At 41.4% G+C, this 26,814-nt stretch overlaps 1 protein-coding gene across 1 annotated transcript; it reads right to left on the reverse strand.

Annotated features, from left to right (window-relative positions):
• Positions 1 to 657: 657 nt before the first annotated feature.
• Positions 658 to 23,926, reverse strand: LOC118360744 (ankyrin repeat domain-containing protein SOWAHB-like). The gene is made up of 11 exons (XM_052485057.1): positions 23,640 to 23,926; positions 21,288 to 21,349; positions 20,646 to 20,927; positions 19,284 to 19,382; positions 16,749 to 16,808; positions 16,351 to 16,452; positions 13,835 to 13,849; positions 11,140 to 11,226; positions 9,172 to 9,244; positions 4,752 to 4,853; positions 658 to 4,370 (listed from the first exon to the last, which is right to left on the reverse strand). The coding sequence occupies exons 1-11, from the start codon at positions 23,761 to 23,763 to the stop codon at positions 4,183 to 4,185; spliced, it is 1,194 nt and encodes a 397-aa protein (XP_052341017.1). The 5' UTR covers positions 23,764 to 23,926; the 3' UTR covers positions 658 to 4,182.
• Positions 23,927 to 26,814: the final 2,888 nt, after the last annotated feature.

Below are 26,814 nucleotides of genomic sequence, written 5' to 3' on the forward strand. Positions count from 1 at the left end.
GTTGATATGGGGTGCCTAGGCCTCAAAGCATGGAATTAGAGTTAATGTGCCCTCCCTGGGTTATAATCTCTTCATAGGGGGACTTTGTTTTGAGGGCTTGAGGGCAGTAAGATAAGTATCTATTACAGAAACTCCCCTCTTATCCCATCCCCCAACAACCTCCCCCTCTTCAGAATTGAAGCACAGAACACTTGCCTCTGTGCCTCCATGTCTTCTGATACCCCAAACCCCAAAAGCAAGTGGTGCTGCCCTTTTCGACTAATCTGGAATTAAGGACTAAAGCCTTATGGAGAGTAACCAGGACCGATTTTTAAAGTGCAAAGTGAGGAGTGAGGAGGTTGATGTAGATCAAAGGAGGCTTAGAAAACAAGTGAGTGTATTACCATTTTTTTAAAATGCGTTCTCACAAGTTTAATTTCTTGTTGTTCGGGAGGAGGAGTCATAATGTGAGAGGAACTAGGGGGTTAAAGCTGAAGATTTAATTAAGTGTAATCTTGTTATTTTACCCCTATGTATAAGGAAAATATTTTATTATGCATTGAGTAATCTTAAGACCATCCCCACAGCTGATATAAGTACCCATTTAAGAACTAAGTTTACTTGGTAAAATTCACTCTACTGTTGCTGTCAAAAAGATTAAAAAGTGAAGATACAACATTTGTAGCACAAAATGGCAGTTTAATATCAAAATATTTACTAAAATATAAATAATGTGCAAAAGAAAACAAGCTTTGATCAGAAGCATGTTCAGACTGAGGCAATACTGACAACTTGAGAAAAAACACACGATGGAAAGTCATGGCACATCAATTAACTCTTGTTTCAAAATCTTATAAGACAGCCACTTCATTGTGAACTGACTATTCTGTGCCAATAATCTGTTATTGTTTTGACCTTCAATAGAAATGCAATGTAAATACTGAGGGCGAACTTATACAAAACAACATCCCTTATTAACCAAGGGACAACAGAATGCAATCAACATATAAACATGGCACTTCAAATCTGGAATGTCACATCAGCCCTCGCAACGAGAAATAATGTTTGCATTCCACCTGCTTGTTCGCTTTCATAATTAAACACGGTGTGAGAAAAAGGCAAGTAAAATTCAAATACAGACTAAATTGAAAGAACAAGACAAAAATCAATGCAGAATGCAAAATAGCTCCATATGTAAAGTTTTTGTAACATTTTTCTCTCTACAATAAAATGAGACTTTTAAATTGAATAAAATGACAATCAAATCATGTTTGAAGATTGCTACAATACAATCAAAGCGATAAACAAACAAAAAAAAAACAGGTCAATAGTTAGAGCTCTCTATGCCATAAAAGCATACATACAGTGTATTCAGACCACTTTACTTTTTCACATTTTGTTACATTACAGCCTTATTCTAAAATGGATTAAATCAATAAAAATGTTCAGCAATCTACACACAATATCCCAAAATGACAAAGCGAAAACAGGTTTTTAGAATGTTTGAAAAATGAAAAAAAAAAAATAATTACGTAAATAGGTATTTACAGTTAAAGTGGGAAGTTTACATACACTTAGGTTGGAGTCATTAAAACAAATGTTCAACCACTCCACAAATTTCATGTTAACAAACAATGGTTTTGGTAAGTCGGTTAGGACATCTACTTTGTGCATGACAAGTAATTTTTCCAACAATTTGTTTACAGACAGATTATTTCACTTATAATTCACTGTATCACAATTCCATAGGGTCAGAAGTTTACATACACTAAGTTGACTGTGCCTTCAAACAGCTTGGAAAATTCCAGAAAATTATGTCATAGCGTTAGAAGCTTCTGATAGGCCAACTGACATAATTTGAGTCAATTGAAGGTGTACCTGTGGATGTATGTCAAGGCCTACCTTGAAAGTCAGTGCCTCTTTGCTTGACATCATGGGGAAATTGTAGACCTCCACAAGTCTGGCTCATCCTTGGGAGCAATTTCCAAACACCTGAAGGTACCATGTTCATCTGTACAAACAATAGTACGCAACTATAAACACCATGGGACCACGCAGACGTCATACCGCTCGGGAATGAGACATGTTCGGTCTCCTAGAGATTAATGTACTTTGGTGCGAAAAGTGCAAATCAATCCCAGAACAGCAGCAAAGGACCTTGTGAAGATGCTGGAGGAAACGGGTATAAAAGTACATTTATCCACAGTAAACCGAGTCCTATATCTACATAATCTGAGAGGCCGCTCAGTAAGGAAGAAGGTACTGCTCCAAAACCGCCATAAAAAAGCCAGACTACGGTTTGCAACTGCACAGCGTGTGCGAGCAAGGAGGCCTTACAACCCCGACTCCGTTACACCAGCTCTGTCAGGAGGAATGGGACAAAATTCACCCAATTTATTGTGGGAAGCTTGTGGAAGGCTACCTGAAACATTTGACCCAAGTTAAACAATTTAAAGGTAATGCTACGAAATACTAATTGAGTGTATGTAAACCTCTGACCCACTGGGAATTTGATGAAAGAAATAAAAGCTGAAATAAATCCTTCTCTCTACTATTATTCTGACATTTCACATTCTTAAAATAAAGTGGTGATCCTAACTGACCTAAAACAGTGCATTTTTACTAGGATTAAATGTCAGGAATTGTGAAAAACTGAGATTAAATGTATTTGGCTAAGGTGTATGTAAACTTCCGACTTCATCCGTACATAAGTATTCAGCCCCTTTGCTATGAGACTCGAAATTTAGTTCAGGTGCATCCTGTTCCATTGATCATCCTTGAGATGTTTCTACAACTTGATTGTAGTCCACCTGTGGTAAATTAAATTGATTGGACATGATTTGAAAGGCACACACTTGTCTATATAAGGTCCCACATTTGACAGTGCATGTCGGCGCAAGAGCCAAGCCATGAGGTCAAAGGAATTGTCTGTAGAGCTCAGAGACAGGATTGTGTCGAGGTACAGAGTACCAAAAAAGGTCTGTAGCATTGAAGGTCCCCAAGAACAGTGGCTTCCAACATTCTTAAATGGAAGATGTTTAGAACCACAAGACTCTTCCTAGAGCTGGCCGCCCAGCCAAACTGAGCGATCGGGGAAGAAGGGCCTTGGTCAGGGAGGTGACCAAGAACCTGATGGTCAATCTGACAGAGCTCCAGAGTTCCTCTGTGAAGAATCGTCCAGAAGGATAACCATCTCTGCAGCACTCCACCAATCAGGCCTTCATGGTAGAGTTGCCGGATGGAAGCCACTCCTCAGTAAAAAGCACATGACAGCCCACTTTGAGTTTGCCAAAAGGCACCTAAATACTCTCAGACCATGAGAAACAAGATTCTCTGGTCTGATGAAACCAAGATTGAACTCTTTAACCTGAATGCCAAGCTTCACATCTGGAGGAAACCTGGCACCATCCCTACGGTGAAGCATGGTGGTGGCAGCATCCTGCTGTGGGGATATTTTTCAGCAGTAGGGACTAGGAGACAAGTCAGGATCAAGGTAAAGATGAACGGAGCAAAGTACAGAGAGATCCTTGATGAAAACCTGCTACAAAGCGCTCAGGACCTCAGACTGGGGCGAAGGTTCACCTTCCAACAGGACAATGACCCCAAGCACACAGCTAAGTCAATGCAGGAGTGGCTTCAGGACAAGTCTCTGAATGTCCTTGAGTGGCCCAGCCAGAGCTCAGACTTTAACCCGATCACACATCTCTGGAGAGACCTGAATATTGCTGTGCAGCAACTCTCCCCGTCCAACCTGACAGAGCTTGAGAGGATCTGCAGAGAAGAATGGGAGAAACACTCCAAATACAGGTGTGCCAAACTTGTAGCGTCATCCCCAAGAATAATCGATGCTAGAGGTGCTTCAACAAAGTACTGAGTAAAGAGTCTCAATACTTATGTAAATGTGATGTTTCCGTTTTTTTTAAATAAAAAATTAGCAACATTTCTAAAAACCTGTTTTTGCTTTGTCATTATGGTGTATTGTGTGTAGATGATTAGGGGGAAAATCGTTTTAATAATTTTTAGAATAAGGCTCTAATGTAACAAAATGTGGAAAAAGTAAAGGGGTCTGAATACTTTCTGAAGGCACGAGACACACAAGCATACATACCATAAAAGCATATATTCAAATTCAAATAAACATACACTGACTGAACATGTACTTATGTCATCAATGCATGTTGGGGCATTTGGTTACCTACTTTCTCAGCGTGAGAATTTCCTGGGTCTGAATGCGGGGACGATGAGTTGATGCGGTGCAAGTGCCACCTTTTCTTCCTCTACAGGGGCTAGCTCCTCCGCTGAGCCCCACTTCTTCTTGGACTGGAACAACGAGGTCAACTTCCTGTTCCTGCTGCGGTCTCTGGCCTGGGCCATATGGAACTCAGGGAATTCTGATGTAACAAAATACGGACCACCATAGCTGTATAATACAAAAAGTGCTATCTATAACCTAATGGGTTTTTCAGCTGTCCCCATAGGAGAACCTTTGGAGAATAATTTTGCTTCCAGGTAGAACTCTTTTTAGTTCCATGTAGAACCCTTAGCGAAAAGGGGTTTACATGGAACCCAAACGGGTTCTCCTATGGGGACAGACGAATAACCCTTTTAGGTCCTAGAAAGCAACTTTTTTTTCTAAGAGTGAATGTAAAGGCTGAAACCTAACTAAGAGTGACCTTTTCGTGCTCTGTTCAGATCTTAACAAAGCCACATACACATTTAGACAACATTTCAGAGACATTGGAGTCAAAAAGAAGAGAGTAAGAGACACTCACGTATCTCTTCTGGAGCTGCTCTGTCATCCTCTGTAGGCTCCCTGATGTTCAGGTACTGGCATGCAAGATGGCCACTGTAGTCCCGGAGGTTCTCCTTCGCATCTGAGAGAAGAGGAAAGGCATGCCAAACATTGACTCAGAAACTTCTTGGGGAGGGGGGGGGAGGCAATCGATGGCAGATCGATAATAGCTGAAATGTTGCATTGACACCCCATTGTCTCACGTCAGATGGCGTCACTCCTATACAACTCTCGTCCCTCAACCAATCTATATTGTAGGACGTGGAACTCATCTCTAAAAATCACGATTATGCTCATCCGCCTAACACTAGTTATTAATTCTGAAAATCACTCCGCTCTTAGGAGCTATGATGCACTGTCTACTATGACAAACCATGCTCGATCAGCTGAGCAAACTTGCTCCAGCTAGCAGCCTAGTGCAAGCTTGTTTGAATGGCCATACGGTAGCTAGTTTGTCAGCTTGTTTGTCAGCTTGTTGATGAAGTTGTACGGCACCAAAGTTATGCAACTGTTCTCAGCAATCAGCATGTATCTCACTCTGACAGCTAGCACTGTGTCTCGCAAACTTTAGAACATTTGTCCAACGCAATAAATCGCAGAGAGCAGTCAGCTGTCCTGTAGAACTCGGCGCACTAATCAAGGGAAAACTGGGTTATCATGAAAACAAATTGATCCATCAGCTAGAACTTCACTAAACTAGTTAGCTAGCGGAAGTACTCCACGTTTAGTGTGTTAACGGGCGTTGTTAGCATCCCTGCCATCCATTTTATACGGATTGATTGGTATCATGGCGCAGGAGAAGATGGCTGATGTTTTACGTGCTCCTAACCAACTGTGTTCTTTTGTTCGTTTTTTTGCGTTGTTTGTAACTTGTTTTTAAAAAACTTATTCTGTACATAATGTTGCTGCAACAATATCTTATGACCAAAAATAACTTCTGGTCATCAGAACAGCGATTACTCACCAGAAGTTTTTTCTTCCTTTAACGTGTCCGATGAGCCCGACATGAAGGATATACTGCTTTCCCGGGAACAGGCCCAAATACCCGTCATTTGCTCGAAGAGAAGACGAAGAAAAAGAGGACGGGGGTCGGGCTGACTTCTGAGAATTTGTTGGCGATTGCATAAACCCCCACTGTCTTCCGTTCTACTAGCTAACATGCAATCATTGTAAAATAAATCGATGACCTACGAGGAATATTAAACTTCCAACGGGACATTAAAAACTGTAATATCTTCACAGAGACGACATTATCAACATACTGGTTATACGCTGTATCGGCAGGATAGAACAGCGGAAGTTTACATACACCTTAGCCAAATACATTTAAACTCAGTTTTTCACAATTCCTGACATTTAATACGAGTAAAAATTCCCAGTCTCTGGTCAGATAGGATCACCACTTTATTTTAAGAATGTTAAATGGTAGCATTGCCTTTAAATTGTTTAACTTGGGTCAAATGTTTCGGGTAGCCTTCTACAAGCATCCCACAATAAGTTGGGTGAATTTTGGCTCATTCCCCCTGCAGGGCTGGTGTAACGGAGTCAGGTTTGTAGGCCTCCTTGCTCGCACACTCTTTTCAGTTCTGCCCACAAATCTTATATAGTATTGAGGTCAGGGCTTTGTGATGGCCAATCCAATACCTTGACAAAGGAGATGATTGTGGACTACAGGAAAAGTAGGGCTGAGCACGCCCCATTCTCATCGACGGGGCTGTAGTGGGGGCGGCAGCGTTGCTGTACCAGGCGGTGATACAGCCCGACAGGATGCTCTCGATTGTGCATCTGTAGAAGATTGTGAGTGCTTTTGGTGATAAGCCGACAGGCCGTCTCGTCGTTGTTGGTAATCAAGCCTACCACTGTAGTGTCGTCAGCAAACTTGATGATTGAGTTGGAGGCGTGCATGGCCACACAGTCGTGGGTGAACAGGGAGTACAGGAGAGGGCTCAGAACGCACCCGTGTGGGGCCCCAGTGTTGAGGATCAGCGGGGTGGAGATGTTGTTACCTACCCTCACCACCTGGGGGTGGCCCATCAGGAAGTCCATTACCCAGTTGCACAGGGCGGCGTCGAGACCCAGGGTCTCGAGCTTGATGACGAGTTTGGAGGGTACTATGGTGTTAAATGCTGAGCTGTAGTCGATGAACAGCATTCTCACATAGGTATTCCTCTTGTCCAGATGAGTTAGGACAGTGTGCAGTGTGGTTGAGATTGCATCGTCTGTGGACCTATTTGGGCGGTAAGCAAATGGAGTGGGTCTAGGGTGTCAGGTAGGGTGGAGGTGATATGGTCCTTGACTAGTCTCTCAAAGCACTTCATGATGACGGAAGTGAGTGCTATGGGGCGGTAGTCGTTTAGCTCAGTTACCTTCGCTTTCTTGGGAACAGGAACAATTGTGGCCCTCTTCAAGCATGTGGGAACAGCAGACTGGGATAAGGATTGATTGAATATGTCCGTAAACACACCAGCCAGCTGGTCTGTGCATGCTCTGAGGGCGCGGCTGGGGATGCCGTCTGGGCCTGCAGCCCTGCGAGGGTTAACACGTTTAAATGTTTTACTCATATCAGCTGCAGTGAAGGAGAGTCCGCATGTTTTGGTGGCACTGTATTGTCCTCAAAGCGGGCAAAAAAAGTTATTTAGTCTGCCTGGGAGCAAGACATCCTGGTCAGTGACAGGGCTGGTTTTCTTTTTGTAATCCGTGATTGACTGTAGACCCTGCCACATACCTCTTGTGTCTGAGCCTTTGAATTGCGATTCTACTTTGTCTCTATACTGATGCTTAGCTTGTTTGATTGCCTTGCGGAGGGAATAGCTACACTGTTTGTATTCGGTCATGTTTCCGGTCACCTTGCTCTGGTTAAAAGCAGTGGTTCGCGCTTTCAGTTTCATGCGAATGCTGCCATCAATCCACGGTTTCTGGTTTGGTAATGTTTTAATCGTTGCTATGGGAACGACATCTTCAATGCACGTTTTAATGAACTCGCTCACCGAATCAGCGTATTCGTCAATGTTGTTGTTGGACGCAGTGCGGAACATATCCCAGTCCACGTGATGGAAGCAGTCTTGGAGCGTGGAATCAGATTGGTCGGACCAGCGTTGAACAGACCTGAGTGCGGGAGCTTCTTGTTTTAGATTCTGTCTGTAGGCAGGGAGCAACAAAATGGAGTTGTGGTCAGCTTTTCCGAAATGAGGGCGGGGGAAGGCCTTATATGCGTCGCGGAAGTTAGAATAGCAATGATCCAAGGTTTTACCAGCCCTGGTTGCGCAATCGATATGCTGATACAATAAAGGGAGTCTTGTTTTCAGATTAGCCTTGTTAAATCCCCAGCTACAATGATTGCAGCCTTAGGATATGTGGTTTCCAGTTTGCAAAGAGTCAAATAAAGTTCGTTCAGAGCCATCGATGTGTTTGCTTGGGTGGGAATATATACGGCTGTGATTATAATCGAAGAGAATTCCCTTGGTAGATAATGCGGTCGACATTTGATTGTGAGGAATTCTAAATCAGGTGAGTTCCTGTATGTTGTTGTGACCACACCACGTCTCGTTAACCATAAGGCATACGCCCCGCCCCTCTTCTTACCAGAAAGATGTTTGTTTCTGTCGGCGCGATGCGTGAAGAAACCAGCTGGCTGCACCGATTCCGTTAGCGTCTCTCGAGTGAGCCATGTTTCCGTGAAGCAAAAAACGTTAGTCTCTGATGTCCCTCTGGAATGCTACCCTTGCTCGGATTTCATCAACCTTGTTGTCAAGAGACTGGAAATTGGCGAGAAGTATGCTTGGGAGTGGTGCGCGATGTGCCCATCTCCGGAGCCTGACCAGAAGACCGCTTCGTTTCCCTCTTTTACGACGTCTTTGTTTTGGGTCGCAGGCTGGGATCCATTCCTGGGTAAAAGGCAGAACACAGGATCCGCTTCGGGAAAGTCATATTCCTGGTCATACTGATGGTGAGTTGACGTTGCTCTGAAATTCAGTAGTTCTTCCCGACTGTATGTAATGAAACTCAAGATTGCCTGGGTACCAATGTAAGAAATAACATGTAAAAAAACAAAAAAACTGCATAGTTTCCTAGGAACGCGAAGCGAGGCGGCCATCTCTGTCGGCCATCTCTGTCGGCCCCATAAATATTAGCTACAGGTTTATAATATTGGGTCAGATTAACTGACTCTTTTGAGGTTGAAAGGGGGCTCAGTGGACAAAGTTACCTTGGTAAATTTTTTGAATGTGAGGACAGCATATTGTAGCCAAATTTCTTTTTAGCTATTCCATGAGTGTTTGCGAGTTATCAGACAGAACAGTGCAGACAGCTATCGCGGTATCTGACATGAGACAATGATTGATACCCTTCATTCCACACCCCAAAGACAAAAAGCAAGTGAGTTAACTTTCCCTGTCATTTACCATATGTTCCAATGAGCAGCTCCAAAATGTTTCGATGGCCATGCAATGCTGCAATATGCAAGGGTGTATAGCCCTGCAAAACAAAAAGGGCAAAATCATGCAGATGTGTCTATACTGTATGTTCCCCACCAAAAACATTGGTGTAAAATGCAAATGGGATAACATAGCTATTTGAACATAACCTCTGATGTCTACTGTGTGCAGGGTTCAAGGTTCAACCATGGAAAAATGTACAAGGCGTTTTAATACCTACCCCCTACAGTTTCCCATGGCCCCAACACAGCCAATGAATACATGAAAGGAGAGAATATACAAATTACCAGAGGTTATGGCAACAAAACCTAATGACCAAATACATAATTACCTAGTAATTCCCCCAAAATTGCCAAAGTTGTGAGTTTGGCACGGTAATACATTCCGACAGTGTTTAGGGGAAAGAACATTATGTGGCTTGATTTATTAGTAGACACTGTGTGTGTGTGTGTGTGTGTGTGTGTGTGTGTGTGTGTGTGTGTGTGTGTGTGTGTGTGACTACTGTAATGCATTCGCAAAGCGGTATCTTCACAGGAACCATTATGGTGCAACATTACATCTAACCTGGCTGCCAGCCTCCAAATAGTGTATACAGACAACAACATACAGTACCTATTTTACCAGATCACTTCCTGTGCATGATACACTTAGATGAAAAAGGAGATACTCACATGCTGAAAGAAAATAAAAGCAGGAGTAATGTTATTACCTGTACAGTAAGACAATATTTTGTAACAGACCATTCCAATTTCTGATACAGAAGAACGGGAGAAACTCCCCAAATGCAGGTGTGCCAAACAGGAGTCAATCCACAAAACAATAACCTGTCCCGGGGCTGCAGTTGAAAATGAGCCGGCTTGCTATTTTACTGAAATGTTGATTAATGTGCACTGTCGTAAAAATAAAAATGAACTCAAACTCAAAGTCCCTTTTGAGTAGTGCAACAACTTTTTTATTTAACTTAGTTTTAAGATTTTGTCATGAAGAACACATGTTCAACTTAATAAAAAACATATTTTCCCATGCCTATTAATTACTGAATAAAATAACAGGGTTGACAAGTTCATCTTAAATCAGCCATGTCTTGTGACAGGCAGAATGGAAGCTTGTTGTGTGCAACACAACAGGAATTAAATGCATGCTTCACAAAAAATATTGAAATGGTTGTTTCTAGCCTGTGCTCGACCATTCAGTTTTCCACCACAAAACACTAGCAAATTGCCAAAAAGGATAGAATCAGCTCACCTGATTTTACACTGTTATTTGACTATTACCTGTTCAATGTTTCTTTTGAAAATAAAATCTCTCTTAAAAATAGAGTTCGGTTCACATAACACGGTTGACCTTAAAATGAGGGCCATCATTATTTTTTTATTTATTATTTATTAATATTAACATGAACTAAATAACAATCTTCAGAAATGACTTTGTCACAGCAACAAAATAACTAGGGCTTTACAATTATATTGAAAACTTTCAGAAATGTTGGGATCAAGTGGGTTAAAATCTTCCTAGAAGTCAGAGGGGCACAGAAGGACATTTCAAAATGCAAATTTTGGCACTTTAGCAAGCCTTTATTCATATAGAAAATCAGATTGATTGAATTCTCCACGTGGTCTGTATTAATGGGCACTTCATTTAATATAACAGGCTTTTAAAAATAAATATTTGTGCACAATGTCTACTTAAAATATCAAAGGGACGCAAAAGGAACTCACTTCGTGGAACAACCCACAGTGTACCTTTTTTAAATCTTTATTTAACTAGGCAAGTCAGTTAAGAACAAATTCTTATTTTCAATGACGGCCTAGGAACAGCGGGTTAACTGCCTTGTTCAGGGACAAAACGACAGATTTTTACCTTGTCAGCTCAGGATTCGATCTTGTAACCTTTCGGTTACTAGTCCAACGCTCTAAACACTAGGCTAATACTCACAGATTTAGTGTTGACGTCAGCCCCTGCATTGGCCATCATGGCAGCCATGTCCTCTTTGCCATGTTTGGCTGCCCAGTGTAGAGCTGTCTGTGGCCAAAACAAGGAGGGAAATGTAAGCCATTTACAAAATACAGACAAATTCCATATACTGTACATAACAAAAGCACTTTACTACAACACTGACACAGGAGTTGCCATTTTATTTTTAAGTATACACAAATACTTGTATTGGCATATACACAAATACTTGTAGATACATGTACATTCCCAGTGGTGGTTATTTAGTAGATAGTAATTAGCATAGCATCATTACTGCTCTAACAAGGAGTTTAAACAGTGTGAATCAGATCAGGTTGAGAGCTCTGACTGAGGCAGTGGCCCAGCTGTGCACAGGAGGAGTAGAGAAATGGAGGGAAAGGTGGTGGGATGGTTTCCTGCCATCTGACTGAGCCTAATTACAAAACAACACTGCACTGTGCGCACAACAGGGGTGCCCAGCCGCCTGTCACGGGGGGGAAGATTGATGGTGTTGGTGTGACCCACAGAGGGGAGAGAGGGTGAGAGGGGAGACCCAACCAAGCAATGCACCACTGTCAGCACGCAGCCGTCAGAAGAACAGCACTGGGGCCCCTCCATGCTGTGGGCCTACCACACACGCTCAGAGACAACACGCACACACATACATACTCAAAGACACACACACAAACTCTCACATACAACATACACAGACAGACATGCACACACACACAAAACAACACATACACACACATGAAAACTCCCATGCACACCACATCCACCTGTCTGACAGTGATGCTGTTGTGATCAACTGTGTTACTCTTGTCAATGGGTCTCTGAGCACTGAGCACTTCAGGCTGTGTAATAACAAGCTATTCGGCAGGTGAAAACATGGGCTGCTACAGATGTCAGCCTGTTAACTACAACCTGTGTGTCTGAGTCTGACTCCAGACATGGAACAGGGAAAACAAAAGTAGGTTTCCTATGTCAATAAAAATATGTCAATCAATCATCTCCTTTAGTTTGTTAGAAAGTATGAGCTTACAATGTGATTATTATTCATGCTTGTTTATGGCCATAATGGTTATTCTTTGTCTCCTGCATTGTGCACTATATACCACAACCTCGGTGAACTATACAAAAACCTCAATATCAGATATCATAGAAGCATGGGGGAAGATATACCTCTAGATGTCAAAAACCAGTCTGGGAGACAGATTGTGATAGATGAAGTCTGGCTCTGAGTATCTCTATCTCTGTTGTCTGTCCTGTCACATGCTGAAGACGGATTGGTCGGATGGGTCGTTTGAGTGGCTGCTCGGCGGGTCCCCTAGTGGGCAGGAGTGACGGATGAGGTCGGACAGGATGTGGCCTCAACCCCTCCACGTGCCTCTCGTTCCTGTCCTAGCTCGGTGGGGCCACCCCCTCGCATGCCTGCCTGCTTGACTGATGACCACCTTTGTGTGTGTGTGTGTGTGTGTGTGTGTGTGTGTGTGTGTGTGTGTGTGTGTGTGTGTGTGTGTGTGTGTGTGTGTGTGTGTGTGTGTGTGTGTGTGTGTGTGTGTGTGTGTGTCATACACCAATTGTGGAGGTAAGTAAGTAGTGGCCAAATTGTCGAGGGTTGGTCAACTGGAGACACATCTGACAAAATGACCTATGGCCTGTGTGACACCTTGCTGTTCATAGTAAGACCACTGAGGAGGGATTGGAGAATGATATACTTACAAACTACAGGACAGGGTAAAAGGAAGTACATCCCAGTCCAACATGGCAGGAGGGGGGAGCCCATGTCACATGTTGATGAAGAAAAAGAGAGAGATGGAGACGATGAAGGAATATGATACAGGTGTAGGATCTTAATTTGACATACAGTGAGCCCCAAAATAATTGGGACAGTGACAATTTTTGTTTTGGCTCTGTACTCCAGCATATTGGTTTGAAATGATACAATGATTATTAGGTTAAAGTGCAGACAGTCAGATTTAATTTGATGGTATCTTCATCATTTGTGGGTTAACCGTTTAGAAATTACTTTTTGTACATAGTCCCCCCATTTTAGGGTACCAAAGGTATTGGACAAAATGCACTTAAAAAGTTAAATATTTGGTCCTATATTCAGAACACACAATGATTACATCAAGTTGAATGTTGTATGCATTTGCTGTTTGTCTTGGTTGTGTTTCAGATTATTTTGTGCCCAATAGAAATTAATGGTAAATAATGTATTTTGTCATTGCCAGTGTCCCAATACTTCAGAGGCTATTTGCTAGCTAAAAGTAGGTAACATGAAAAGTGCAATACGGTCAAATCAAAATCTAATTTTATTGGTCCATATTTGTTCACATATTTTTCTGATGTTATTGCAGCTACAACAAAACGCTTATGTTTCTGTTAATATTACCATGTGTTAGTGTGGGTTTTCAGTGAATTTATGTAAATCACAAAGCTCATCTGCATTTCCTGTGGTGCTAGAAAATTCTGATCAAATGAAGATCCTACATCTATCTATATGTTAGATGCGGTTAAAATTTGTTGGTCTTTGAATAAGCAAGTCTTAGTTAATGACGGTTGAGGGGGAGAGTAAGGCTACACAATGCATCTGCTATTGTGAAAGTCAAAGTTTATGAATGGTCTAATCTTTGTAGGTTACAGAGTCAGTTACAACCTCAGACCAAGGAACAAATGGCACCCAGACCTCCTCAAACTCAGGCCCTAGGTACGGGTGACTTCACCGCCGAAGGGTGGTGGTTCGGTGGGCATCAAAGCCGTCCGAGGGAGATTTAGCATCTTCCCGAGGACACCACCAAAATTGTTCTTCAATTAATTCCAGCCTGCTCTATAACTTTAATCTTATCTTTAAGTGGTTGAAGTCTTTGTGGAGCATTAAGAGTCTCTCTCTAATCCCCCCCTCCCATCTCCCTGCACTTCAATGGCGACCCTTGAATATTTTCCGGGTGGGTGTGGTGATGGCAGGGGCTTAGGGTTAGGTCTTAGAAGGTGGTCTGAAACAGGACAGTGTGAGAACCCCAACAGAGGGGAGGGACAACAAACATAAACCCAAATCTCTTGAGCGCACAGGGAGACCAATAAAGGGATTTGGGTTGTCGGGCGGGGGGTTCAGAAGTTAAAAAGCTATCTTTCATAATCCTTTTGATAGTGGCACCGCAGGAAATGCATGATCTGATGTTTTTACATCACAGGGTTTTTAAAATACAATTAAGTAAAACAAAAACTATGGAATGTTGACTATTTGCAATTAGTACATATGGAATTGGGAGTTAGGAGCAGGTTTGACACTGCTTTTTACCTGTTGATAATGATGAACAACGAAAATATGAGCAATCATGACCAAATGTTAAAACACGTAATATAGGCTATTGTTGTTAGGCACTTTTAAAACTTCTTAGGGCTGCAATCCTGTTAACCTCTAGTGACACCCCATCCCGGATTCGGGAGCGTAAGCATCGACTGACACTAATTAGCATAACGCAACGGACATAAATACTACTAGAAAATATTCCTATTCATGAAAATCACAAGTGAAATATATTGAGACACAGCTTAGCCTTTTGTTAATCACCCTGTCATCTCTGATTTTCAAAATATGCTTTACAGCCAAAGCAAGACAAGCATTTGTGTAAGTTTATCGATAGCCTAGCATAGCATTATGTCCAGCTAGCAGCAGGTAACTTGGTCACAAAAATCAGAAAAGCAATCAAATTAAATTGTTTACCTTTGATCAGCTTCGGATGTTTTCACTCACGAGACTCCCAGTTAGATAGCAAATGTTCCTTTTTTCCAAAAATATTATTTTTGTAGGCGAAATAGCTCCGTTTGGTCTTCACATTTGGCTGAGAAATCGACCGGAAATTTCGGTCACGACAACGCCGAAAAATATTCCAAATTAGTTCCATAATATCGACAGAAACACGTTGTTTATAATCAATCCTAAAGGTGTTTTTCAAATATCTATTTGATAATATATCCACCGGGACAATTGGTTTTTCAGTAGGACCGATTGGAAAAATGGCTACCTCTGTATTTTACGCGAGAATCACTCTGAGAGCCATCAGGTGACCACTTACACAATGTAGCCGCTTACGGATATTCTTCAACATAAAGGCGTAAAACTACGTCACAATGCTGTAGACACCTTGGGGAATACGTAGTAAAAGTAATCTGGTTGATAGCCCATTCACTGCTCAATAGGGATGCATTGGAACGCAGACCTTTCAAAACATGAGGCACTTCCGGATAGGATTTTTCTCAGGCTTTCGCCTGCAATATCAGTTCTGTTATACTCGCAGGCAATAATTTTACAGTTTTGGAAACTTTAGAGTGTTTTCTATCCTAAGCTGTCAATTATATGCATATTCTAGCATCTTGTCCTGACAAAATATCCTGTTTACTTTGGGAACGTTAAATACTTATTTTCCACCATAATTTGCAAATAAATTCATTAAAAATCCTACAATGTGATTTTCTGGATTTTTTTTCTCATTTTGTCTGTCATAGTTGAAGTGTACCAATGATGAAAATTACAGGCCTCTCTCATCTTTTTAAGTGTGAGAACTTGCACAATTGGTGGCTGACTAAATACTTTTTTGCCCCACTGTATTAGCAACTGGGACTGAGGAACAGTCCGTTTACTCTGAGCACCTTTCATCCAAGCTACTCAATACTGCCCCTGCAGCCATAAGAAGTTTAAGTGGTCAAGAATTTAGAGACAGAACATATAAAGACTGCCCATACAGTGGGATATCAATAGTCAGACTACTTACCCCCTGAGAGAGACAGTCATGGTCACAGGCAGGCACAACATAGCAGATTCCAACCAGAAAAGAAACAATATTAGTCAAACTAACTACATAGTTCATGCAGGTCATAACATACACTCTTCTATGTAGACCGCTCATGCACATGAAGTATACATATTTATTATATTCAAAAGCTTGGAGAAAGTATACTCACCGAGGTGAAGTCCTTTAAAAGCCAAATGAAGGAAAGAAGGGAAAAACTCAATATCAGTGTGGTGCTCTAAGTTAAACATCTTAGAAAACGTTTACCTGACTCCCATTAAAACATGGCTACTTATTCATCCACAACATTTATATTGCAATGGCATACAGAATGATGAGGGTGACTTATAACACATTTTTAAGGGCAACGTTGGGGTGGGCCATGTGGGGGGGTTACCTTCTTGTTGGCCAGGGAGGGCTCCTGTTGTAGCAGCTGGGCGAGGTCAGAGAGACAGCCACATGCAGCAGAGTAGATCCATTCCTTCTCCACAGGGTCCAGCTGTAGGACAGGGAGTGGATGAGCTAAGTAAATGGCCAGCACAGACATCACAGTACTGTATACATTAACGTGTAGTATGAATATATGATTGTATACATTTACATTTTAGTAATTTAGCAGACGCACATATCCAAAGCGATTTACAGGAGCAATTAGGGTTAAATGCCTTGCTAAGGACACATCGGCAGATTCTTCAACTAGTCGGCTTGGGAATCGAAGCAGTGATGGTCTTAACCGCTGGGCTACCTGCCGCCTCTGTATATTAATGCTACCTGTAAATGAATGAGGAAACTCACAGCCACTGGGGTGGAGCCAATACTGCCCGTACACTCCTCTTCCTGCTCTTCGGACTCTGACTGAGAGACATACACGAATCAGAGAATGGTTTATTTCAATTTAATAAAGAAAGTATCAATGGCAGCTAATGCTGATTTTTTTCAGGACACAATTCACAATAGTCATAAATACACAATACAACAATCAATACAATAAAATCCACGACTTTAAAATACATATTTTCTGGAAAAACATCAGTGCCTGGTTAAGGTTCATACATTTAGGTCACATTTAGACAAAGGTGGCAGTCCATAGATCAATGGTTGAGCAGACTTATTATGAAGGGTACTGCACTATTTTGGTAACGCTTACTTCAAGTAAATTATCATGGAATATGATGAGTATGTGCTAAGAGCCTAACTCACACTCACGTGCACGCACACACACACAATTATTAAAATCACACTGTTTGTATTTATCACCTTAAACTTCAGAGATCAAAAGGGATGAAGTGATGCAAAAAGAGTGAGACAGACATACAAACAGACAGGATGGCAAATGGAGCCACAGAGCAAACAGTTTTTCACACCAAGGTTACAATGTAATAATAACTGTAAACACCCACCGTTTTACAGAGGGTCAAAAATGCTCAGAAAATAAAGCACAGAATTCTCGGAATGCACAAAAGAGTCATTCTGGCTGATTAATGTGGGGAGAAAATGTTCTTTATGTTTTGTTTTGTCAAGATCTTGATTGCTAATTGTTCTCAGATCATACAGAGAGATGGTGTAAAACACACAACTCTTTCATGTCGCTGTCATACATGCCTTGTGTAACAAGAAAAGTGGAGGCCTATTTATTCAACCAATTCCACATGTCCACTTTTTTCTCTGCTGGCAAGAAAAATTATGAGGGAAAAAAATACACTATATATACTAAAGTATGTGGACACATCTTCAAATGAGTGAATTCGGCTATTTCAGCAACTCCCGTTGGTGGCAGGTATATAAAATCGAGCACACAGTCATGCAATCTCCATAGACATACATTGGCAGTAGAATGGCCTTACTGAAGAGCTCAGTGACTTTCAATGTGGCACAGTCATAAGATGCCACCTTTCCAATGTGCAAGGTTGCAAGATCAAATCCCCGAGCTGACAAGGTAAAAATCGGTCGTTCCGCCCCTGAACAAGGCAGTTAAACCACTGTTCCTAGGCCGTCATTGAAAATAAGAATTTGTTCTTAACTTCTTAACTGACTTGCCTAGTTAAATAAAGGTAAAATTAAAATTAAAAAATAAAAAGCTCACCGCCATTGGACTCATTGGAAACGCGTTTTCTGGAGTGATGAATCACGCTTCACCATTTGTCATGCCGACGCTACCTGCCCCGATGCATAGTGCCAACTGTAAAGTTTGGTGGAGGAGAAATAATGGTCTGGGGATGTTTTTTGTGGTTCGGATAGGCCCCTTAGTTCTATACATTCTGGACCATTCTGTGCTTCCAACTTTGTGGCAACAGTTTGGGGAAGGCCCTTTCCTGTTTCAGCATGACAATACCCACTTGTACAAAGCGAGGTGCATACAGAAATTGTTAGACGAGATCGGTGTGGAAGAACTTGACTGGCCTGCATAGAGCCCTGACCTCAACCCCATCAAACACCTTTGGGGGTGAATTGGAATTCCTACTGCGAGCCAGGCCTAATAGCCCAACATCAGTGCCCAACCTCACTAAAGCGCTTGTGGCTGAATGGAGCAAGTCCCCGCAACAATGTTTCAACATCTATTGGAAAGCCTTCTAGGAAGAGTGAAGACTGTTATAGCAGCAAAAGGGGGGGACCAACTCCATATTAATGCCCACTATTTTGGAATAAGATGTTCGACGGGCAGGTGTCCACATACATTTGGTCATGTAGTCTATTTGTTGGACAGATTTTTTTTTATCGTTGAGTTCTGAATAATTACAATAATAAGAGCTCTGAGCACTTTTCTTCTCTCTGTCATGTAATTCCATTCTCTTTGTCTAGGTTCAGAACGAGGGATTAGAACACTGTTCAGAACCAGGGATTAGAATAAAGTTAAGAACAAGGGATTAGAACACAGTTTTAGAACCAGGGATTGGAACACCGTTTAGAACCAAGGATTAGAACAACGTTCAGAGCCAGAGATTAGAACACCAAGCTCTTCAAGAGCAAAGGAGAGTAGTATAAACAGAGTGCAAAGAGGAAGTTCAACCTGCCACAGTATTTTTACACAGGGGAATATTTGCTGACAACTGGTTCTTTCCACAGACCTGTTAAAATCCAACACAGTGAAATATGATGAAGTAACATCAGGGGAAAATTCAATCTCAAAAGTATTTTCCTAATTCCTGGAGCTGCTCTCCTCACCTCCCACTGACATTTTGAAAGGGATGTGAGGAGAGCATTGGAAGACATCTTCTCCTCAGAACTTCTCTAACGCTCTCTCCAACCTTATGAGGAGACGAGGCAAGATGGGATGCAAGGAATTGAGGAAAATACTTTTGAGATTTACTCCTGGTGTCACTAGCCTCTCACCTTTGACCCTGAGTCTCTGTCTGGCTCATTCTCCACTTTGCTGTGCACAAGGGGTTCCTCCGAAATAGACTGTGAGGGTTTTTTCTCAGTGTGCTGATCCTGGAGGCACAGCGACATAACATACAGAATGATGCCATTTCTCCATTCTCCATTTAATACGAACATTCTCAATTTACCCCTGGTTACTGTAGCTCTGCCAAAATTCTAGCCATATTAGACCTCTGTAGCAGAGGTAACTCTGGGTCTTCCTTTCTTGTGGCGGTCCTCATGAGCGCCAATTTCATCATAGCGATTTATGGTTTTTGCGACTGCACTTTCATGCCTTAAAGTAATGATGGACTGCCGTTTCTCTTTGCTTATTTGAGCTGTTCTTGACAAAATATGGACTTGGTCTTTTACCAAATATGGCTATCTTCTGTATACCAACCCTACCTTGTCACAACACAACTGATTGGCTCAAACACAGTAAAGAGGAAAGAAATTCCACAAATGAACAAGGCACACCTGTTAATTTAAATGCATTCCAGGTGACTACCTCATGAAGCTGGATGAGAGAATGCCATGAGTGTGCAAAGCTGTCATCAAGGCAAATGGTGGCTACTTTGAAGAATTTAAAATATGAAATATATTTTTATATGTTTAACACTTTTTTGGTTACTACATGTGTTATTTCATAGTGTTGATGTCTTCACTATTATTATACAACGTAGAAAACAGTCAAAATAAAGAAAAACCCTGTGTGTCCAAACCTTTTTACTGTTACTGAATAATCTCTTTAAATGCTAGGATTGTAGACACACTACTAATATTGATTTCCATTAACAATATGTAAAATCACTTCAGCCACATTATCATGTAAATTGAAGAGCTGAATATGGGTTTTATTGAGGTCAAATATCAATGTACAAATGACCCTTACATTTATCACAGGGGCGGACTGGGCTGGTCCATTTTTAGCCCAGTGGGCCTATCTAACTTGGGTTTTTAGCATTAAATGATCATTATCTGACTAATAAGAGGGTCCACCAGGGGGGGAGGGAATGACAATGAACATTTGGTTCTGAACAGCTATACCCTTTGAGTAAAATATACAGCTGACTTTCTCATCATTAAACTCGTCTGTGCTTCAACTCTTATGCCCAAAATGAGGTCTGATGCCAGAATGAGAGAGCAGTCATACTTAACTCAATTCCATAGGAAATGGATGAGAATGATAATAGTGGCAAGTCTTGTTTTCATACAGATTTATTCCTCTCTAATGCTGTCATGGCATTTATATTTCATCAAATGTGCAGACTTGAGCAGGCTAAAGGGCACACACAAGTATCAAGGATAGAGTCTAGTGAGCCAACAGAGACTGACCTCTTGCATGTGCTCCTGCTCAGGTGCCTCTGTGACAGTAATGCTGGGGCCTCTTCCACACCACGTCACCCGGGAAGGCTTCCTCTCCTCTGCCCGCTTGGCCGGTTCAGGCTGGAGGTATGGTTCCATCTGGGCACTGGAGAGAGACGAGACCCCTGACCCATCCCACTGGGCTGAGGCCGATGGCCTGGCAGGGCTGGCCTGTCTGTCTGTCCCAGGCTCTGTCTCACTGTCCTGCTTCTGCTGCCGGTATCTCTTCTTCAGAACTAGGTACTTCTCACCCTGATAGGGACAGACAGCAGGCCGGCAGGAGATGAGGGTAAAGGCCTACTGTATATGAGAGGTCAACTTTGACCTAAAAGTAATTATTGTAAGTTGCCCTTTCTAATTACTATGTAACTGAATGGTAATAACAACACTGTATATAACCAATAACACAACAAACTACATAGTAAACAGACCCAGCAAAGAAATACCATATCCTTTTTTGGTTTCATACAATTTAACTACCATGGCTGACTCAATATTGTGGAAAGGGAACTTGATTTGAGTGTGGAGCATTAAAGAATTATACACACTGATTTTATCACAGCTTTTCACGGCACACATTCCACAAATGGTCAAAAACTCTACTTCACTTACATTCTCTGATTTCACAACAGCAATCCTGTCGATGATCTGTTTGAACTCCTCTCTGTATTTGGCTGGGGAAAAGAAACAATGTTGGCATATCCACTTTCAAAAACATGATATCGCTTTTAGTTCTCTCCCAAAACCTCAGACTTTCATTCTCTGAGGGATTTGGGGAAAACATGTCAAAGGATGACGAGGAAAACAAATATAATGTGGTCTAACAATACTTAATAACAAGTGTAGTAATAGATTTCTTATGGAATAATAACCACTAATCAAATCAAGTGTTATCTTATGATTGATTAGATTTATCTGAAATGGAATGTTCTATTAACTCTAAATAAGGCTGTTGCATCACTCTGGCATTCCAAGATGTAGACCTTTTGAACCAGAAGAATGCATGATGGCTATTTGAGATTATTGTGTGGCCTGTGAAGGCTGGTGGTTGATCTCCCCTCCCTGTTATTTCACCATATTCCCCCTGCCTGCAGAGACCAGGCTTCTGTCCCAAATGACACCCTATTGCCAATTTAGTGCACTACTTATGACCAGGACCCATAGAGCTCTGGGCAAAAGTAGTGGGGGCTCCAGGAGTGAGGGGCTTTCATTCTTCATTCCTCTGCAGGCCAAGCACTGCTCCAGTTGCAAAACAATCATCTCAGAACAAAGTCACTGACTGGGAAAAGGGACAGAGAGGAAACCAGAACTCTCGCTGCCAACATGAGAGGCGGGCAGATAAAATATATATATATATAAAATAAACTCTACTCACGCATCATCTCCAAAAATCCCAACCCCAACCTATCTGTCTATTTCCGCAGTATTAAATCTTTCCTATGGGAACCCAAACCAACTGCAGATGGATGGCTATTACAATAGTTAACTATTTAACTCCTCTCACAAATACAACTGAGTTTGTGAAATTATATTCAGACTTGATGCTGACAGACGTTGGTTTAGATAGAGTACTGTTTCTGAGAATTGATCCATTACTCCAGTGGCCAGACCACCTAATTAACATAGATAATCCTAGTAAAACATACAAAATACTAATGGCAGAAGCCCTCTGTTTGAAAGAATGCTTAGTTATGAAAGAATATATAGAGCTGGACAATTGACCTCTTTCCTTTTCCCTGACAACAGGGTAAGGAAATAACATTTCAGAATGAGACAGTAGTTCACGACTTCACATCCACAAAAACAGGAAATCCAGAGGAAGTGGCCACTTACATCACATCAACAAAATAATTCCTGACTTAGTAATATAGGGGTGACACAGTTTACACGTGCAGTTATTCATTATCTTGAGGTAGACAGATAACCATAGCAACTGGACAGACACGTTAGCTATCACTTTCCCACAATGTCCCCATTTTGTTCCATCGTAATAAAAGAGCACTCCATTAGAGATCTAGCTGTGCTGGTACATGTGGCCTAATTTATTGCATTACGATTAAAACACTATTATGGTGCAATAGTGCCCATTAAAGAAGGGAACACATGTTGTTATAACAGACTTTAAGTACTGTATGTACTGAAAATCATTTCCATAATTGGACACTCCAGCCATGTCAGATGGCACAGCAAAGCAGCTTTCGTTGGAAACCTCTGTCAACAACTGTACCACTGAGATAGCATCTGGACAGTACAAGCGATACAACTGTAATACAAGGTCACATTGGATAATCATTTATCTAGAGCCGGTCAAACATGTTCAGGCCTAGTTATTTGATCCAGTACCATGCAGGGATGATGCTGTGGTGTAGTGCATGAGAAATGATTGGTAAAGCATAACAGATTTTTTTTTATGTCACAGTAGCAGGTTTAAGGATAATGCTGACTTGGGTTCGTGATTCAGGGGCTGGTATCAATTACAGAAAGGCAGCACCGTAATCACACTGTTTATCAGGGTGAAGCTTTGTTGTAATGTCACAACAGAATACCACACAGTCCAATGGTGAAAATGATTCGTTGGAGTGGTCTGGATCTGAGGCTTGGGTAGCGGGAACTGGAGAATTCATGCAGCTATAACTGGTCTCAAAGGAAATGACAGAATTCCTGGTGTAATTGTATCTTTTTAAAGGACCTTTAATGTAAAGCAGATGTTACGTTTAAGCTAACCGACTGGGGATTGGGAACAATGAGAAACAAATGGGTTTACGGGAAAACTATATATGAAATTGGAAACCGTTGAATATGATCATATCATAAAAGCTACATGACAGATGTCGCATGAGGCGAGACATGGTACGGTCAGTGACATCGCTAAAAGCCATCCATCACTGAACACATGAAACTGTTGCTGTTGAGGTTAAATCTTTTTTCAATTCTACATTTCAGATACAATGTACCGCTACTTACCACGCAGCTCCATGTCCTTGTGACCAATAAAAGGCTTGTATGTTTTCATTAAATCTGAATTTTTTACTTTCCCTCCGGCTGAGTAGAAATAATCCAACAACGATTCTTCACTTACATCGCCCATTATCGATATATCAATGCTCGTGTTCTATGATAAAATCAGGTTTCTTTTAGAATTCTTATGATCTTGCTGCTATGACATTGTAGCGTATCCTGGCTAATTTGAGAGAAAAAAATGGTATAGTACATCCAACTTTACTCCACCCAAACCCAACCACTCACTGCGCCTCCTCCGGTTAACTCTTTCAGGACTGAAACAAAGCTGCGAGGGAGACAGCAAGGGTTTTTGACAGCATGTTGCAACTTTATTACATTACATTTACATTTAAGTCATTTAGCAGACGCTCTTATCCAGAGCGACTTACAAATTGGTGCATTCACCTTATGACATCCAGTATTACAGTGGCATATAGATTTGTTCAAACAAGGCCTAGGCTTCTCTTACAATGTCAAAGTATTTGGCATAGCACTGAGCAACCCATCCTTTCTCAATGCATTATTAGCCTCGTCTATCGTAGTTATTTTATAGCCTTTGAGTCAGCATCTTCCACAAAGTTTAGGGGCCTATGTAATTCTACTGCCTTTTAGAGAGATGTTTGATCTATGATATGACTTTAAGGTTTAGAATAAAACATTTCCCTTCAAATATTTATGATTTTTTAAAACTTTTTTATTAGGTTTAGATTAAAACATTTTCCTTAGAATTTCATGACAAAAGTCACCATTAGAATCATACAACTCATGCAGTAGGACTAGTTGGGTTCACATAGGTGAAAGCATCTATCCGGTGTGTAACCATATGCCACAGCAAGAGGGACCATGGTGCTCAGACAGAGCCCCATTATAGTTGATGCCTAGTGTCAGTTAAGGTATTATCCTACACCACAATGTCAGATTAATTGTGTCAATGCGTTCTGAATATTAAATGTGTTTGATTTACCTCGGTAATCTCACTTGCTCTCTCTCGTTTTCCACTTGTAGCTAGATACTCTTTAGATGAGTTTCCATTTAATTAAGAAATATGCTTGTGATTTAAATTTCATATGTTTTATCATCCTAAAAAATACAATGTTGATATGACAATAAGCTTCTTATGAGCTGATACAATTACAGTGTGGAGTAGGCCCTAGTAATCTTGCAGTTCATACAACAAAATGAGACCTTATGCGTTGCCATTTTTGAAAAACACCCTAACTTTTACTATGAGGATAAAGAATGATGATCCGCTGACATATGCCATGTCTGTGTGTTGTAAAATTCCAGATAGAAGCTGAGAACATATTCAATAATCACTTTGCCATTACTGAAAAGACACAAAGTGGAGGGTAAATAATATGTATCAATCATGTAATAACTTTGCTCACAATACAGTATGGAGTAATTTGGAAAATTATTTAGAAAGTACATCTATCACAGTAATGAAGACACAAATCCTAATATATAAAGCAGGTAGGATGTGTCTGTACAGGCGTGAAGTTGACATATGTCCATGGGGAAACAATTTGAATACAACTATTTTATAGAAAACACGGCAAATAATAACATTTCCAAGATGTTACTTTTTCCAAGATGTTACTTTTTCCAAGATGTTACTTTCCTTAGTCTAACCTCCTTGGTCTAACCTCCTTGGTCTAACCTCCTTGGTCTAACCTCCTTGGTCTAACCTCCTTGGTCTAACCTCCTGGATGTGATTTAGATGTGTAACAACAAAAGATTCCACCATGAACAACACAGGGTGACCCATGACCGGATTATTGGCCACCTGTCTGCTTAAACCTTTAGGGGCCCAGAGTCTGCCTTGGGGTCTTGAGGGGCCAGATGTTCTGAGAGCTGTGGCCCTCTCAGTCTCCAACAATATGAAGGTCAATTAGTCTTTAACGAATGGCAGCGCGTGACATGGACTGGTGGTGTCCTAGCTCTGATATAGGGCAGATGTTCACTATGACTAGCACAGTGATCCACTCCATATGGTTGCCACTTGTCCGTGGGCCTTTTCACAGCACAGACTTTTTGAACACGCTTTAGTTATCAGTTCTCTTTTTTACCACTCTGTAAAAACATCCTAAATCCAATCACCTAGCCTTTCTAAAGGGGATGATGTTGATTTAATGGGAATCTGTGGTGGCAGTAGCAAGCGGACGACCCATAACATAAGCCCCTGCTGTCAGTACATCCAGCCAGCCAGCCGGCCAGCCCTGGGCCCATTTAGGCTCCAAGCTACAGAGGAAACAAGTTGAGGGAGAGCGGGAAGGAGGGAGAGCTTAGATTAGAGAGGGGATTGTTTAGACAAACAATAGTGTCTACCTGATTTTAATCCCGGCTCCAAAAGAGCACAGGGATTGGCAGACTTTAATATATGAAAGTGCTCTCCATAATCGGGATCTGCACAAAGTGCCCCTTTGTGTTAATCTGACATTTTTTACAGCATGCTTTTTGACATCTGTCACAGGGAGGAGTGTTAACCCTCACATTCCCCAGCTGCTTGGAACGAAACAGAACAACCAGGATGATAATACTATATATTTAAAATGGATCTCATCATAGACAATACATCCACAATCCCATATACAGCACGTAATTACTGCCACCACAAGAGTTCAAGGGAGTATCCCAATGTTGAAAAAACAAAGCAAAAGTGGGAGAGCATAACAATGCCTCATATGTCATACCTCTTTTACATACACTAATTTCTGGACAAACCAATTTTGCTCCAACAGTAACATCACATAATCTGATTTGATAACCTGGTTCAAAAACTGTTTCTTTAAAACACTTTCTAAGCAATGTCTTTCACCTTTCCGACTAATTGTGAGGACGTGCACACCGCACTGCAGTGTCCAGTGAGAGTACATTCTGTGTACCACACACGTTCCATATTAGGAGAAGCTAATATAGCGGAGGTTGTGTAATTACTTTGTGGTTCAAAACTAAAGCTGCATTTCAATAATTAAAGTCCAGGGTATCAGCGCTAAAGCACAATAAAATTGTTTTAAAATCAAGGATTACAACATTAAATCCCACAGGACCAGATGTGAGCAAGGGAGGAGACACCGCCCACCGACCGACCGGATTCTGGATCAGATTAAGACTAGAGACTATCCCAGAGGGGCCATGC

The sequence above is a fragment of the Oncorhynchus keta genome, chromosome 28 (assembly GCF_023373465.1).
Source record: "Oncorhynchus keta strain PuntledgeMale-10-30-2019 chromosome 28, Oket_V2, whole genome shotgun sequence".
In the NCBI taxonomy this organism is placed as follows: Eukaryota; Metazoa; Chordata; class Actinopteri; order Salmoniformes; family Salmonidae; genus Oncorhynchus; species Oncorhynchus keta.

What these genes read in the sequence shown, in the direction of transcription:
- LOC118360744 (XM_052485057.1), bottom strand. Translation starts at nt 23,763, where the DNA reads ATGGGCGATGTAAGTGAAGAATCGTTGTTGGATTATTTCTACTCAGCC. An exon ending in CAAGGACATGGAGCTGCGTG is followed by an intron (nt 21,350 to 23,639) that starts GTAAGTAGCGGT and finishes TCTTTTCCCCAG; the next exon opens with CCAAATACAGAGAGGAGTTC. An exon ending in AGCAGGAGCACATGCAAGAG is followed by an intron (nt 19,383 to 20,645) that starts GTCAGTCTCTGT and finishes CTGTGCCTCCAG; the next exon opens with GATCAGCACACTGAGAAAAA.